This window comes from Vidua chalybeata, chromosome 22, assembly GCF_026979565.1.
Source record: "Vidua chalybeata isolate OUT-0048 chromosome 22, bVidCha1 merged haplotype, whole genome shotgun sequence".
Taxonomy (NCBI): domain Eukaryota; kingdom Metazoa; phylum Chordata; class Aves; order Passeriformes; family Viduidae; genus Vidua; species Vidua chalybeata.
In genome coordinates, this window is record NC_071551.1 from 4,864,589 (window position 1) to 4,882,445 (window position 17,857).

A 17,857-nucleotide genomic window follows, 5' to 3' on the forward strand; every position below is an offset into this window, starting at 1 on the left:
CCGCTCCACCCAGCCCGGGAGCTCATTCTGGGGATTCCACTGCGAAATAAAATTTTCCTTTTTCTCGTTATCTTTTTCATTTGCACTTCAGTGCTCCTCCCTGCTTGTTCTACAAAAAAAGCTTTTCCCAGGACCAAACCACAGTGAACTTAAAGGGAAAAGTGCCTGAAAAAAACCCCAAAAGGCAGCCTAGGAGTGAGCCCAGAGCTCAGGACTGACTTGGAAAAACAGAACTCGGGATGGGCCAAGGGAAAATAATAAAATAAAATAAAATAAAATAAAATAAAATAAAATAAAATAAAATAAAATAAAATAATAAAATAAAATAAAATAAAATAGCTATTAACACACGCACAGCTGGCAACCCAAAGCAGCACTAAAACACCAGCCATGGTCTAAAAGGTCCATCAGGTTCAGAGATAGTCACAAGTTTTACAGGGGAAAAATCCTTCAGAATGCCCCTCCAAGGGTTGACAGTGCCCTGGTCTCACCCTTTAGCTCTTTTTCCTCTCCTTTTTTTCTCAGAATAAAGTAGCTCCTTGTATTTCAAAACATCTCCTTCCAGAAAATAAGACAGGCTCCTTTAATGATCAGGGAAAAGTTGGATTCTGCTGGAGTCACATTAATTTCGTCAAACATTTCGTTATGGTAATTAACTTCATCTTTCAGTCATACTGCTGATGGTCTGGGCTCATCAAAGCCTTTTTTATTTGTCGTGCACTGAAAAAGCTCAGATTTACTAATCCAGCAGAAGATTTACATTCACAAATCAATTCTGTTTGTTTATGGAAAAGTCCCACACTTCATCATTTCGTGTTTCCCACCACAGCATGGGCAGCTCTCCAAATTACCAGCTTTGTTTGACACTAAATAGTTAACAGGATAAGTAGGGTTTGGTGGTACTGAGAATACTCCTTTTCTTGATTTTTATCAGAATTATTCTGGGCACGGGGTGTTGAAGAAAGGAAAAATAAAAGGAAGGGGGGGGGGAAAAAAAGCAAACAACCAAACAAAAAAATAACCCTCAAGAAACCCAATACCCCCCCAAAAAAATACAAACCAACAACCCAAACAAACAAACAAGAAGGGAAAGTAGAAATAACCCAGAGGAATCCTGTTCCAGCCTGGGTTGATACAGGGATCTGCTGTGGATGTGAACTTGGGGCAGCTCTGGCTGTCTATTTTTGCTGCTAAAACAGAACAATTTGGTACAATCACTGAAATATCGGCCCTGCAGAACCACAACAATCACACTCTGGGCTTTGTCTCACTCAGAGCCCAGCACCATCTCATCTTCCCACAGAGAAAAGGAGTTCTGGAGCAGACAGAGCCTGGGAATGAGCTTTAATCACTCCCAGAGTCATGGCAAGGGATGGAGCAGGGTGAGAGGGAAAAGTCCATCCCAGAATTACCTCATTAATTAGGGCCCTTCCTAAGGACCAGCCCCATTTCCCTGCTGCAGGGATTTATCTGAGCTTCCACACCTTTGTACTCCAGGGGAAAGAGAGGAATTGAAAGGGGAGAAAGCAGCTGCTGTGTTCACCTAAAATCAAAAACCCACCCACAAACACATCAGCGGCAGCAGAGGGGCTCAAAAACTCAAAACCAGCCTGAAAAAAGGTTCTTTGTGTCCTTGTCTCACCAATAATTCGCTCCAGGGGCAGCCCCGTGAGGATTTGTCCCTCCTGCTCCCCCAGACCTGTCCGTGTGTCCAGCTCTGGACAGGAAAATTTGGCCTCGTGAATGTCCAGCCAGGACAGGGCTGCACATTTTGCTTTTGTTCCCGTGTTTTCCTCCTTTGGAATTGCCTCTCCTTTGTTTCTACTCAGCCACATTGCTTCTGATTTCCTCTTTTTAAAGTTCTTTGTGATGTATCGGGAATCCTGACCAGAGTTACCAAATCATTATAAAATACACCCAAAATCTCTGCATTGCACACACACCTCACACTGGCTGATTGAACATAGGCCTGATTTTTTTTCTATCTCCTGTTACTCCTTTTTCCCCCCAATATCTGTACCCTATCTAAAAGCAGCAGCTGTCACCCTGATTATTATCAATATACAGTAATTATATTCATGGCCACGAGCTGGCCATGAATATAATTACTATATATTATAAATATATTATTATGTAGATTCTGTTTAGTATTTCAGACCCTTGAACTGCTCAAATATTTTCCTTTTCGAGGCAGGAGTAGCAACAGCAAAAATGAAACATTTCCCTTTTAGTAAAAGATATAATTTATCTACCATTTTTTCCAGTCCTCCTTCAGAATCACAATTATCTCCAGCAATCAAGGGTCTTCTTTTCAAATACCTCTCCAGCATGAATAAATATTTAAAAAATTGGCTAAAGTATTCTACATGTGAAAATTTGCTTTGTAATTGAAAAATCGTGAATGAAACATCTCAATTAACCTCCTTCTAAATAGAGAAATAAAGACATTTAAATATATTATAATCTGTTAATGGCGGGTGAGGGGGGATATAATTGAGTGGTCCAGATTTTGCTGTCAGTTACTTCACTAAGAATCCAGGAAAATTCTCTGTGCATTCCTGGGACTGTTCCTGAGTTACAGGACTAAAGAAAAACAGAAGGGGACACACACACTCTCAAAGAACCAGCTCCCCATGTGAAAATGTTTTTTTTTTTTCCTGAAAACAAAATATTTTGATGAAAATCTTGTCCCGGCCCTTATCACCACAGTGCTGCTTGGTTATTTTGGGAGCTATAAAAAAATTTTATTTTCTGTAGGTGCTTACAAACAACCCCAAACCTTTTCCTGCTGTCTGACAGGGAAAGATCAAACTTTGTCTTGTTTTGAGGTAGGGAAAAATGTGTCCTCTGGTGAAATAAATGAAATTAGCACCAGGAGACAGCACGAGGTAGGAATCAGCACAGACTGGTCACTCTGAAAATGGCTTTGGGATTTACTTTGGGAAGGGTTTGGGATGTCTCCTGAGGCCTCTCTCTTTGGGGATCTCTCCCTGCTTGGATTCTTCCCCTCTGGATCCTGAGTCAGGGACTGGATCACGAGTCAGGGATAGGATCACGAGTCAGGGACTGGATCACGAGTCAGGGATTGGATCCTGAGTCAGGGACAGGATCCTGAGTCAGGGACTGGATCACGAGTCAGGGACAGGATCCTGAGTCAGGGATTGGATCACGAGTCAGGGACAGGATCCTGAGTCAGGGATTGGATCACGAGTCAGGGACAGGATCCTGAGTCAGGGACTGGATCCTCAGTCAGGGACAGGATCCTCAGTCAGGGACAGGATCCTGAGTCAGGGACAGGATCCTGAGTCAGGGACAGGATCACGAGTCAGGGACAGGATCCTGAGTCAGGGACTGGATCACGAGTCAGGGACAGGATCACGATTCAGGGACAGGATCCTGAGTCAGGGACAGGATCCTGAGTCAGGGACAAGATCCTGAGTCAGGGACAGGATCCTGAGTCAGGGACTGGATCACGAGTCAGGGACTGGATCACGAGTCAGGGACAGGATCACGAGTCAGGGACTGGACCATCATTCTGGAGGTTTTAGCTCATCCCAGGGCTGATCCATCACCTCCCCGGGATGCTGCCACTGCCCAGCAGCCCTGGCCGAGCCCCCCGGCCTGTGCTGGGTGCGAGGGGAGCCCAGCAGCCCCCGGGGGTTACCTGCTCGTTGATGTGGCACACAGCCAGGTTCTGCTCGTCGCAGGAGCAGGACACTCGGATGTACTTCAGCCAGTTCCCAGCCCCGCCCTGGCCGGCGTCAGCACAGAACTTCTCAGTGCCCAGGGCATCGGGAATCTGCGGGAGAACGGGACAGGAAAGGGGTCAGCTGGGGCCAGATGGCAGCTACGGAGCAGAGGGAGGAAAAGGGTTTGCAGGGCACAACTCCAAACAAGAAATAGGGAGGAGAAAGGTAGGGGATAGATAAAATTGATGGAGAGACTTATGACAAGAATAAAATCAGCTCTCAGCCAATATCTGAAGGTGCTGTCTGGCAGAACCTCCAAGGACACTGCTCAGAGTGGTCCATGAGTAAAAGGTTCAGGAGTACAAATATTCTGGAAAACACAGCTCTGGTACCACAGCCCAAGTAATCAAAGCAGGGAACTCCTCCAAACTGCACTGATTTTAATGACAAGGTCCTCAACTGCTCCATCTTCACATCATCTGTTTCATCCTTTCATGCAGGATAATCTTTAATTACAAACCTTTCAATAAACTCTCAAACTAGGTCACAGAGCTGTGAGGTTCTATTTTAAAAATCACTTTACCCAATGCGCTACTTTCATTTATCTGAGTACAGCCTGAGAAACTCACTGGCCACATCTTTGTGGCTGAAGGTGAGATACAATTTGGCTGCTGTGAAAAAGAGGAATCCTTTAAAATAAAACCCCTCAGATATTTAAAGTCCAGGTGTGGGAAAAGAAAAAGAGTTAATTAAGGGGGTGTAGTCCAAAGAAGTCACTGGTTTGCCAGAAAGAGACTTTTCCTCTCTTGAGGCAGTGGAGTTTGGTGAGAGGAGGAGATGCTCAGCATTCCAGAACAACCTTTGGGATGATCCAGTTTGGAATCCACTCACAAAAGCACATTTTAAAAATGACACAGGACACCCTGAAAACAAGGAGAAGCCCTCTGAGTCCCAGCACAGCAAGGCTCTGCTCTGTTCCTAAGTGGGCCTCCCTGCTCCAGAAACTCCTTTTTTTTTCCTGAGATTCACATTTCCCTCTACCCCGACCAGCCCCTGTGTCAGTGCAAATTACTTCAGTCATCAAAAGCTCTTAACATGCTTTTACTAGCAATTAATTCTCTCAGAATCTCGTGGGATATGATTATATTTTCCCATCTATTTCAAGACACAGGGAAAAAAAAAAAAAAAAAAGGTGGGAAATCAAAGGAGAGAAAAAATTAAAGCCCAGCAATGACAGCAACAAGTCGAGCCTAAGGCTGGGCTGAGAAACCTCAGGGGACAGGCCCAGTTCAGGCTCTGGCTCTCAGCTCTGAACTCTGGGAGGACCAGGAGCTGCCAGAACCACCAGGAGAGCTCCCAGAACCACCAGGAGAGCTCCCAGCTCCCTGCACTGGTCCCAGCAGACATTTCCTGGGCTCATCCCCACCACCACCATCTCCAGCTCCCTGGCTGAAAAGGGATGAGGGGAAAATCCCACCATTAGGGCTCCTTCCTTCCTAATCAGAGCATGGCACTGGGAGGCACTGAAATGCTGCACTGGGACAGATCTGGTGTGAGAAAAAACCTGGCTGTGCTCAGTTTCTTCATCCCCTGCCTGGGAACGCTCAGGGTCATTCACTCATCCTTAACTAGACCCTGGAACTTTCTAGACACCCTTGGTCATCTACTGGCAGCACCAAAGGTCTGAGGTGGGCATTGAAGGCACAGGAAGCCAATTCTGTGTTGTTTGGAAGTTTTCATAAAACAAACAAACAAACAAACAAACAACAAGAATAAAATTTGTTCTTAATGTGGCTGAACCACTACTGAGTTTACTCAAGCTAAAATATCAATAAATTCTGTTTTATCTCAGGGAGCTCCAGGGACACTGAGGCTGCCTAAAGCTGGTGAAAGAAAGAGCTTCTCTTGGCTTCTTTGACCCCAGATTGAGCAGCCCAGCCAATCCAGCCCCTCAAGTGGAGACACACCCAGACACCAAGTGACTGCAGCTTCCAGTGAAACTGTTTGGACAACCAAATGAAACAAATCATCCACGCTGAGCTGCTCTGAAGCCACTGAAGAGATTGGGCAGATTTTGTAGTGGTTTGAGGAACCAGCAGCCCATAAACCTCCCAGTGCCAACAACTGGTGACATTCAGTGGCCCTGGGAACACAAGATGGCAAATCCAGGACACACAAATAAGATCTTTAATTTCACAGCTGTATCTCTTTCATCTTCTAGGATTATTTGAGAGGACAATTAGAGCTTAGGATGGAAGGGACCTTAAGGATTATTTAGTTCTAACTCCCTGCCCTGGGCAGAGAGCTCGGGGAATGTGGAAGAGGTTTTACAGGGTCTTCTGTGAGCCAGAGAGAAGTTTGATAAGAGGATCCATCCTTACCCCTGAAAGAATTTTCTACCAAGGTCGTTGATGTAGAAACCAAGAAAGAAAGAAGGATAAATAAGAGAAACCTGCAACTGCCTGTTCCAATGAGCACTTGGTTAGTCTCTCGTGACCAATAAGTAAAATGTAAACTTATGAGTTTTTTAAGAATGTATAAAAAGCATGCATGCTAGAATAAAAACAGTTTTGAAGCTTTCAGAAAATGGAGTGTGTTGTTTTGTATTGTCTCTGTCTCAACTACGACAGGAGAAAGCCCAGAATTCAGCTCAAATTCATTTTGCAGGGTCCTGCTTGCCAGCTGTGCCTCAGGAGGAGGTTCTGCTGTAGCTCGAAATCACCTGAAACTCTGTGGTTTTATCTGCATGGGGCATTCAAACCCAAGCTGGGGGTGTGAAATCTGACAGATCAAAACGAGAGAGAAAGAGGTGCTGTGAGAGCCTGAGAACCTGAGCTGCTGTTCTCACACACCCTCACTGCCCTCCACAAACAGAACCAGCACCAAAGCCCAAAACGGGGACAGCACCCAGCCACCCCTCATCCCTCTGCTGGCACCCACCAGGACCCTCTGGAAATGGAATAAACGGGGTGATCAGCTGGTTTAGAGTGCTGCAGGACCTTCCAGAGGCATGGCAGCTCCTGGCACCATAGCCCAAAGCCCAAAACTGGAACAGCACTCAGCCATCCCTCATCCCTCTGCTGGCACCCACCAGGACCCTCTGGAAATGGAATAAACGGGGTGATCAGCTGGTTTAGAGTGCTGCAGGACCAGTTCCAGAGGCAGGGCAGCCCCTGGGCCAGCTCAGCCCTCTGTGGCCAACACCTCTAATTAAAGATCAGGTTCACACGCTTGCCGATGGTCGCTATCAAAATCATTTCACAGCTTAAAAGCACCCAGGAACACTGCAGCAGTCACCCAGCACTATCTGCAGCATCTGTTCTTTCTTCTGTCAAATGTTCACACACAGAATAATATTTTAAGTATCTCTTCCCCCCCGCCCCCACTCCCAACCTGAGAAAACTCCGGAAAAAACAAACTGAAACCTTTTACCACATCTTCTTCCAGTTCAGACCAGAAGGAAATCAGAAATTTCCTCTGGCGAAATTCTGCAAACCAACTCTTTACAAGTCTTTGTCAGTAAGTTAAAAAAAAAAAAAAAATTCCAGTTTGAAAATGCTCCTGGGATGCTCACAGAGCATTGGTTTCTCTGTGTTCTTTTGAAGAACCAAGAGATACCTCGTGCTCTAGGACAGGAAGAGAAGGAAAATTGAGGCAAAAAGTTTTAGGAACAGGCAAATTCCATCTTCCCAGATGGAAGCACAGAGGGATTCACCCCACTCCTGGAAGGCTCAGCTCCCCACAGCCACCCACCTGGGGATGCTCTTACCCCAACAGGCATCTCCAGCTCTATTAAATCTGTTTGTTCACAGTTAAAACCAGAACTAAGTCCCTTCCTATCCAGGACTCAACAGCAGCTTTAATCCCCAAACATCCACACCTGTTTTCCTGGGCAGGTAAAACTTGACATCAGATCAAAAGCACCGAAAGCAGAAAACCCCAGAGATGCCACAGGAAGAAAAATCCCATCAGAAAATCCAGTGCAATTATTAGCAGGACTCTGACTTGGTGGAGCTGACATGGAATTTCTGCCTGTGCTCTCTGCTCAGGCTGGCTCTGTATCAGTGGAGATGTCTTTCCTGAGAGTAATTTGCTTAGACATTAGAAGAAGTTGTCAGAGGGAAAGGAGAGGTGAAAAAAAGGTGGGAAGAGACTGGAGAGGAGAAAACAAAATAAAAGCAGTTTATAGTTAGTAATTGGTGCTGGTTTTGGAAGTCTATAACCATCATGTGCTGCTATTCCAGTCAATTTTGGGAAATGCATTTCACCTCCTTGATCCCTTTGGCTCTGATGCCCAGCATCCCTGCCCCATGGAGCTGGGCTCCCTGCAGGAACAAGATTTGTCCCTTTTTCTTTGTCCCCATGTTAAACCCCAGCAGTCTGGGACAGCCCCTGCCCTGGAGATGTGCTGGAAAAGCAGACTTTCATCTGGCCTGCAGCCTGCAGACACGCTCAGAAAGTTAATTATTGTGAGAGCACTTCCTCTGGCCGCTCTTCCATTTCATCCCTCCCACCCCATCATGGATTTCTCCCCACTTCTTTTTTCATCACTGAACACGCCAAAACTTCAGTTCATCTTTTCTCCTTCTGCTGCAGATGGTGAGTTCAGTCTTTATTTATTAACCCACAGCACCTCCCAGCACTTTTGTCTTCAAATCCAACAGAATTCCCAATTCCCCTTCCCTTCCCTGCCAGTAACAGTGCCATGATTTTGTCTCGTGGAGTCATTCTCTGGGTCTGAAGTCCCCCAGCCTCCTCCTCTCCAGTCTATCCCCTCCAAACAAATGCACCTTCGTGTTCCCTGGGATTACAGGGCTTTGACTGGCCCTCTGCAGAGACACGGATTTGGGACGCAGAGCCAGAGCTCCGGCTGTGGCTGCGCTTCACATCCATCCCCAGCCAGCCAAAAGGAAATTGTTGTCATGTTCCAGGGCTCACTTTGCAGCTTCATCTGCTGTCTGCCGAGCAGTGCTCGGGGTTTGGATCCAAAAGGCTCCTTGATCTCGCAGAGGCTCCGCTCCGTAATTTATTAACATCAGAAATGCTGAGTTATGGGGCAGAAGTTATGGAAAAATCCTCTCGAACGTTTACAATTTTTTTTGCACATCATTTGAGGTTTCCTGCCCCTCTAATTTGTGGGCTCTCTGTTGGGTTGTTTCTTTCACATTTTAATGGGCAGAGTCCAAGGTTTGGCCCCGGCAGAGGTGTGCCGGGGGGCCGGAATGCCTGCGGATCTGTCGTCAGTTGGCTTAATGGATTCCTAGTGTGCATGGAGAAACGGAGCAACCAGGAGTTTGCCATCACTGACCCAGCGTCCTGTTGCTATAACATCCCTCCCCAGAAGCCCAGAGTGTAATAAACCTTCTCATCCCATGGTCGCAGAATCTGCCTCTGACAGCTTGGCTGATGTGCACATTTTATTTGGCAGGAGTTGGAGATTTTTTTCCTTTTTTTTTCCCCTCCCTTTTTTTGCTTTAATGACCCACGAGCTGATTTAGAGCAATAAACTGTTGCCATGAAGTTTTTGTTGTGTTTCTTTTAAATAAAGGGAAGGGAGGGACTGCTGCAATTTATGACTTTCAGAAGTAACTGAAACAGAAAGTCCATTCTTGCCATGAAATGAAGAGAAAAAGACTTCATCCAGAGAAACACCTCTGTCAATGTGTAGACACGAAGCCTAGATGAACTCATAAATTCAGCACTCTGCCTGCAATTAAGCAGGCTTCCTGGTGATTTGACAAAGAGTTAATGAGAAACGTGTCAGACAAAAACAGGTCATAGCGCTGGGAAGAGCAGCTGAGCCAAACCCAACTTGTCTGCTCAGGGCCACAGGAAAAGCTCAGAGTGTTCTCAGGGAGAGCTACTTTGAGTGATGTGCAGTAAACTTCTTGTGCAAATGGAAGGTCCTGAAAGGAGCTCCCAGCTCCAAACCCACCAGATAAAGAGAGAAGAGGCTGCAGAGCATCTCACACCCCCATCCTCAGTGTGAGCCCCTGGGACACAGGGCAAGTTCTAAGGGCTGCTGAATGGCTGCAGGATCACAGAGCTCACTTCATCTCCTGGCTCTGTGAGCAGGATCCTGTCCTCAGGAATTCTCCTCACCACCCCTCTGCAGAGTTTCCAGCAGCACAGCACAAGACCCACCAGCTCTGTGACAAAACCCCAGCCTACCCAAACCCTGTGAATGCTCACAGGGGAGCAAAACAAATCTTTATGGTTCTCCTCCTGTCAAACAAGCACGTTTCTGCTTCTTCCAAGCTGAGCCAAGAGCTGGGAGAACCAGGAATGTGAGGAAACCCAGCTGGATTGCACGGGGGCCAGTGGATTGGTGATGCCAGGCAGAGGCTGCTGAGCCCGATGCCACTGTGCAGCCAGGTGACACTGCCAAGCCTGGTGACATTGCTGCCTTTGGTGACAGGGTTGAGTTTGGTGACACTGCAGAGCCCCGAGGGCGCTCGTGGGGGGCAGAGCGCTGCTGTAGCCGATGAGGGAGAGACCAATTCAGGTTTTTAAAAGGCTGGATGTTTTTGAACTTCCACTCCCACCCAAGCCACACGTCTGGAGTGGGAATTTTCCACTGGTGTGTGCATTTCTGAGCTGCTGCTGGGCTGCTGCATCCTCTGGCTTCACAAAGGGTCTGGAGCAAAAACATCCCAGGGAAGGCTGGTCCTGGGACATATTTCTGTCACAAGAAATAACCTTCTCATTCTTTTTTCCCCACCACATCTAAAGCACATGAGGAATCACATGAAAAAAGGCTATTTTCTCCCAAAAGTCCCTGTCCAGCTTCCAAGCAGAGGAGCCTGGATGGCTCACACGAGCTTAGGAAGCAAGGTTGGGTTTCTGGAGAGTGTTTGAATCCAGCGGAGCCTTTTGAAGGGCTGCCCACTATTAACTGCTCTTCTCTTACACACCAGCACAGCGAGTACTTCCCAAGTGTCTGCTCTGCATCAGGATAAAGAGGGCTGGAAAAAGCTGCAGTGGCACTGCTGTGTCCTTCAGGCACTGCAGATTCGCTCCAACTGAAGGAACATCGGACCTGACCCTACACACAAAGCCTCAAGAAGAACCAACAGCACAACAAATCATACAGGACATCATTTACATTTAATTTACATTTACACCCATTAAATACAATCTCCAGGAAAGCATCTCCTGCCCTCCACAGCGGAGAAACATCACGGATACGCAACAGAGCAATGGGGCAAAGAGGAGAAATCAAGAAATCTTGACAAAAACCCACCCAGGCTCTGCTTTCCCTCCCCTGTACCTATAATTCTTTCTATTCCCATCTTGGAGATGCAGTTTTGCTGCCCAGAAGACACCTTGGATGACACAGGATGCCACAGAAGGTGCTGCCAATGCTGATTCCTGTTGATGCAGGAACCCAATCTTACCCCCTCGTTTCTCTCCCCAATTTTCCTCCTCTCTAAGGGCAATCAGCTCCCCTTGCACAGCAAGGTCTCATCACCACGCAGAAAAACACCGAGTAAAGATGTCAAAACAGAAGACAACTTCCAAGCTGATGGCAGGCATTTATCTCAACAAAAGCTCATTTTTCACCAGTAACGTAATTCATACCACACTGAATTAAATTAAACAGTAAACCATAAAGAACTGTGCTCGAATCAAATCCCAGGGCTGCCTCAGATATTGTACACACGAGGCAAGGAAGGGATTTCCAGTTCTTTGTAATATACACACACAAAAACTTTGAAGTTTTCCTCCGCACCGAAAGAGTTCAGGACATCCCATTTTTGTATCCTACAGCATTTTGGCTCATTCCAAAGGAATTGTAATTGTAAAGTTCTAAATAGATGGGGAAAAAAAATGGGAACTTGGGAGAAATCTTCCTCTCATAAAAAAAAAAAACAAACAACAAACACCAAGCCCAAAAAACCCCAAAAAAACCCCAGAGACTACCAGAGGCAGGGGAGGATTTGGAGTCTCAGGACATTTCACTGCATTGGGGAGAGGGAGCAGCAGCAGGAGGTGCAGCAGTGCTGAGCTCCCAGGGCTGTTCCAGGGGATTAAAACAGACAAAAATCACTTGTATCCCAGAGCTTTTGTGGTGATCCAAAAGGCTTTAGGGTCTGATTCCTCTGCTGCTGTTTCCAAAGGAAGATGTGGGCTAAAATGGCTCCCTGATGACCGGATGCCAATTAGCCCCGGGGGAGGAAGAGCAGGGCAGCTCTCCTGGCAGAAGAGAGCGGGCACAGAAGCTGAACAGAACTTTATTGTATGATGATGGGAAATTTTCTGATGGTAATTTATCCAAGAGTCCTCTTAGCACTGAGGCACAGCTGTTTCCCTTATCCATACCCAAAAGGTTCTTCTGCCGTAAGGAAAACACAGCCAACCTTAAAAATAAATTCTGATCAGCTTCTTGAGCTGCATCCTGGTAGTTCCATGAGATGAGGACATTCAGAGGGAGCCGCTGCTTGCTTTAAATAATTTCTTGTTACTCCAGCTTGGTTTTAGTAATGTTTTGGGAATGGAGCTGTGGAACACCATGAGCGTGGAGGCCTCTCCAGGGTGATTTATGGGCAGCATTCAGTGCCAAAACCATCTGCTGCATTTCACACTCTGGCCAAAAAAAGTAGCAGAGCCTTCAACTGCCCATTCCTGGTGCTGCTATCAGCTCCAAAGCATCAGCCTGGCAAAGGCCACTGGTGGTCCTAGCAGGAGAAGACCTCCATGAAATGACATTGTCTTATGGTCTCCTCTGAGCCCCTTCCTTGGGAGGAATCAGGACCATCACCCAAGGGCCTGGCAAATCCACTGCCTGCCCCTGCAAATGCTCTGGGATGACACAGGATTGTTAATAACACATGAAACAAACCCCAACAACACTTATTGTTGAAGATCTATGAATTCAGAGAGCTGAGGGGCTTGAAATAGCACCCATTTTCAATTAACTAACAGATTTGGGGATATATGGCCCAGGTTCAAGTAAGAGGGGACACAGATAAGGAAGGCCGTGCCCTGGGGTGTATTGGATGGACACATCTGGGTGTTTCACTCCTGAAAACTAAGAGTGATATTTTTAAAGCTTGATACCTGGAGCTACCCTGCAGCCTGCTTCTGGTGGTTGGGCCGTGTTTGGACACCTCAGCACAGCACAAATCAAACTTTCAGCTAGGAATGAAAACTCCTGGGAATCAGAAGTGAAGGGAACTTCACTTCAAGGTGTTGGATGTCTGGAGAGGCTGGAAAGGATGTGGACTTTTATTCCATGGGTGACTGGTGCCAGTTGCACCCATGCAATGACAACCACTGTGCTGCTCTCACTTCTGTCTTCTCCCAGAGCTTCTGCACCCTGCTTTAGGTGCTGCTCAAACAAGGACTGACTGCTACCACCACACAACCATGGAAAGAAGGGAATCACCATCAAAAACCTGCCAGAGGTGTGGTTCAGAGTGGCAGGTAAGCCCCAAGTCACACAGGTATCACACTCTTCTAGCACTAATTTTAGGAGGTTATCCCTCCTTACTTTCCCCATCGGCATGGATAACAACAACCCAACAATCCAGGAACACGTGTGCACCTCTCCTCCTGTTGGCTTTAAAAGCCTGGAATTTACAGGCCCAAAGGCTACGTATTCCCAAGGTTTGACCATGACCTGACACTTTCAGAACAGAGATAAACAAAAACACCAAAACCAAACAAACAAAAACAAAAAAAAACTCCAAAAACCCCCAAAATTAAAAAGCCTGGAATTTATGGGCCCAAAGGTATTCCCAAGGTTCAACAATGACCTGACACTTTCAGAACAGAGATTTACAAAAAAACCAAAACCAAAACCAAAACCAACCACCAAAAAAGCTCCAAAACAAACAAACAAACAAAAAAAAACAACAAAAAAAAACCACCCCAAAAAGGAGAGAAAAAGCCTTAAATTTACAGGCCCAAAGGCTACGTATTCCCAAGGTTTAACCATGACCTGACACTTTCAAAAAAGAGATTTACAAAAGCAAAAAGAAAACCACAAACATACAAACAAAAAGAAACAAAAAACCCAACAAAATCTCCCCCCCATAAAAAGCCTTGAATTTACAGGCCCAAAGGCTACGTATTCCCAAGGTTTAACCATGACCTGACACTTTCAGAACAGAGATCAACAAAAACAAAACCAAAACCAACCAATCGACCAACCAACCAAAAAAAAAAAAAACAACCCCCCCCCAAAAAAAACCCAAAAAAACCCCAAAAACCATCCAAATAAAATAAAAAACCACTAGAAAAAAAAAAAAAAAGAAAAGGAGGAAAAAAAACACCCACCAAAAAGCAGCCCAAGCATTCCCCCACGAGCACAGCTGTGCCCCTCACACAGGAAACCTCCCCAGAGGGACGGGGAAGCCAAATCCTCCCAATCTTTGTTATCAGCAGCTGCTCGGCAGCCCTGCTCTCCTGCTCTTCAGAAGGTGTGAAATAGATGAGTTTGTGAGCTGGGCTGGCACTGAGAAAGAGAACGAGAGGATATTCGAGGTTCAGAAACAGCAGCAGCCCCCTGTTCGAGGAGCTCAAAAAACAAAGCAGCCCGAGGGAGATCTGCTCTCACAAGGTGCTGCTCGCCCCGCGGAGAGCTGAGATGTGTGATCTCCTCCGAGCGATATTTACTGAAAACATGGCCCAGAGAAGGTGCTAAACGAGGCCTGTGGGCCTGGCCCAGAGTCCCACCACGGCCCTACATCCTGCACGACAGCTGGTTTATCTCAGAAATATCACCACAAGTGAGGGCAAGAGGCCTTCCCGGCACAAGGGAAGGGCTGAGCATTGCTGTGAGGGAATTCGGGGTGCTCAGTGTGTGCTCTCACCAAAAGTGGGGGCAAGAGGCCTTCCCAGCACAAACTGAGCATTGCTGTGAGGGAATTTGGGGTGCTCAATGTGTGCTCTCACCAAAAGTGGGGGCAAGAGGCCTTCCCAGCACAAACTGAGCGTTGCTGTGAGGGAATTTGGGGGTGCTCTTATGAAAAGTGAGGGCAAGAGGCCTTCCCAGCATAAAGGAAGGGCTGAACGTTGCTGTGAGGGAATTTGGGGTGCTCAGTGTGTGCTCTCACCAAAAGTGGGGGCAAGAGGCCTTCCCGGCACAAACTGAGCGTTGCTGTGAGGGAATTTGGGGGTGCTCAGTGTGGGCAGGGCAGGAGGGGCACAACCCAAGGCTCAGAGCATCAACCACCATCTGCTCCCCTTGCCTTGGGCTGCTGGAAGGACAACAAGGACCTGGGATGAGGGAGCTGTTCCACAGTTAAAAAATCCTCTCTGCTGTGGGTTTTTAAAACATCCAGGCTTATCCCAAACCTTTTGCCTTTGGATATTGGCTGAAGAGTGAGAGTGAGGCCAGAGAAGCAGATCTTCCAGGAAAAATGAGCACTTCCAGGAAAAATCTGCTCCCAGAAAATCTGCTCCCAGAAGATTTGCTCCCAGAAAATCTGCTCCCAGAAAATCTGCTTTAGGGCTGGTTTGCCTCCCGAGGGACATGAAGATTATTCACATGACCCAAATCTCGAGCAAGAACTTTTTCAGTGTGTAACCATTACATGCAGATTGTCTTCAATGTGAGCATGACTGAAATCAGAACTGGGACACCAGGGTGGACATTTTGCCTTTGTTTCTACGTGAGAAAAGAAGGTTTTTGAGTCAGTTCTCACCTAAAGATATGAAAGACTTTTACAGAAGGGGAGTCCCCCCAGCACCAGCCCGACAGCTGCCTGTGGGTTTAGCAACAATCTCACTCACAGATACACAAAGAAAATGTGCAAAGTGTTCTGCCCTCAGATTTATGCTGTGAATGTGGCTATTTCCCCCCCAACACAGTGAGTCACACTTGTAAAGAAATTCTAGGGTGCTCATTTTCCACCAAAATCTCTGAACCAATAATTTTCTCCTGGTTGGTTGATGAGACATCCATGAGAGGTTCACAAACCTTCAAGCCAAACCAAATTATGACAAGGAGGGACTGATTAAATGATTTCCCCCTGCAGCTCTGCCCCCTGTGCAGCTGGAAGCAAAGCAGTATCTTGTCTGACATCACCAAAAGAGCTGAAATCTCAGCCATAAAGAAGTACAAGGGTAAAACTGCACTGTCCCAAGTGCTGCCGGGGTGAACTTTACCCCGAGCCAATTCACCTACTTATGAAATGATCCATCCCAGGGAATTGATTCTGATGATAAATCTGCCCTTTGAATGTGCTGAGAAACAACATTTCAAAATCTCCAGCTCAGATCTGATCCCATCTCTGGGTCAAAAGACAGCTGAGCAGGGTGGTGGTGGTGAGATGGAGCCACGGGAGAGCCTCGAGTGAGAGGGACCCCAAAGCCTCTGCTCAGGTTGTTTTACTGAGGCAATGCCAGCACATCTGGTTCTCTGACAGCAGGGCTCAAAACAAACCTGACCTGACACTCCAGATAGCTCACAGTGCCCCAGCAGGGGCAGGTTTGAGTTAGGGACATGCTGATAACCTCCACTCAGAATTCCTTATCTTCCACGGACACCTGTGCCCAGCCTGAGGGACAGCACCCAGCAGCTCCCTGCCCTCCCTGATCCACATCCCGACCTGGCAGGAGAAGATCTCTGCTCCTTTTAAGTCGGGCTGTTTGAAGCCAGATGGGAAGGACAAAAAATACACCATCATCTGCCTTTGGAGCTCATTTCTCACCTCTCAGAAAGCCAAACTTCCTCCCAAAGGTGGAGCTGAGGATGACAAATATTTCCTTTATACATCAGGATTCCCTGGGCAGGAAAAGGGAGCCCTCCTCCTTTCTGGGGCACTCTGATCTTTAAGGTCTCTTCCAACACAGGAATTATTTTCTCAGTCAACTTTCAGTTACAATAAATATGAGGATGGTTTTGTCTTTTAAACCTAAATACTCTTGGGGAAAAAAAAATTAGACTTGAGGTATTTAGAAGGTTCACCTGATAATGATCTCAAAGACTTCCTTATTAATAGATGGAAATACTTTTTCTTTTGAAATTTAAAATCCTCAATTATAGAACACAAGACTTAAAACCCTCTCAACCCTACTAAAAAGCATTAATTTAATGCTAAGCAGAAATTATCATTTTTAAACAGTGCTTCAGCATCCAAAACAAACAAACAAAGTGAGGACATTATTGTCTCCATTCCCTTCACAGAAACTCACACAGAAGTTGAAGCAACTGCCCAAGCCTTGAAATGCTACTGAAACAGTTTCTTGTGCCCTAATCCTGCAGCTTTTAAACGAATCCATGGTATAAATGATTCCTGCCTGTATCTGGCAGACCTGGGAGTTCTCTGAGGATGAACATAAATTCAATTATACCAAATTAAATGGGAACATACATAAGCCACATAACATTTTGATTGGGGGTGATTCTTCACTCTTTTTTTGAAGAACTGTGCAATAGCTGGGTCCACAAAGATGATATGACACATCTGCTTTCTCCCTGGAGCTGCCTGCTTTTATTAATTACCCTGCAGAGATATATTTATATTGATGTCGTCAGTGTGTGAACAAAACCTCATGGACGAGAAATGGTTTAATTAAGGGAGGGAAATGTGGTTTACGGGTGCTGAGAAAATCTGGTCTTTAGAGTCAGTAAAAGTTTCATAAGTGATTAGATAAAAAATAAATCCTAGGGAAATATTTGCCCCAAATATGCCTTTGACATTTCATGCTGGAGAATCGCATAAAAAAAGTTCCTGATTCAAAAATCCATTGGCTGCACCTGGGGCTGAGTTCAGACCACTCCAGCTCTCTCATTCACTTTTCCTCTGCCCTGATTAACAAATCTGCCTCTGCTGCCCCAAAGCCCTCCCTCCCTGCACCCCTGTGCCAGTGTTAACTTCCCAAAATTAGGCAGAGGCAGGACCAAGCTGTGCCCTGTCCCACTCTGCCTCGTGATGCCCAGCACCAGCACAGTCACTGCTGGACTGGGGAAGCAGTGAACAGGAGCAGAGGCTGTGCCAGAGCTTTTCCCTGCCTGTTTCGAGAGCCAAGAGAAGAGTCTGCCTGTAAATGACACAGAAATGTTGGCAAACCGCTTTGCAGAGGAACAAACACCACAGCTGGCGACACTCAGGTGTGTACAAAACACACCTGGCTGTGCCAGCCCGGGCCTCGCTCCGTGTCCAACAGCAGACACTGAACGAGGTGCTGAAGGGAAGAGTTTCACCCTGTCCCCGTCC

At 46.5% G+C, this 17,857-nt stretch overlaps 1 protein-coding gene across 1 annotated transcript in view; it reads right to left on the minus strand.

Annotated features, from left to right (window-relative positions):
- PRDM16 (PR/SET domain 16) overlaps positions 1-17,857 on the minus strand; it is a 192,705-nt gene that overhangs the window by 43,490 nt on the left and 131,358 nt on the right. The window contains exon 4 of the mRNA XM_053962963.1: positions 3,665-3,799. Within this exon, the coding sequence (XP_053818938.1) occupies positions 3,665-3,799 (135 nt within the window). The remainder of the gene's footprint in view (positions 1-3,664; positions 3,800-17,857) is intronic.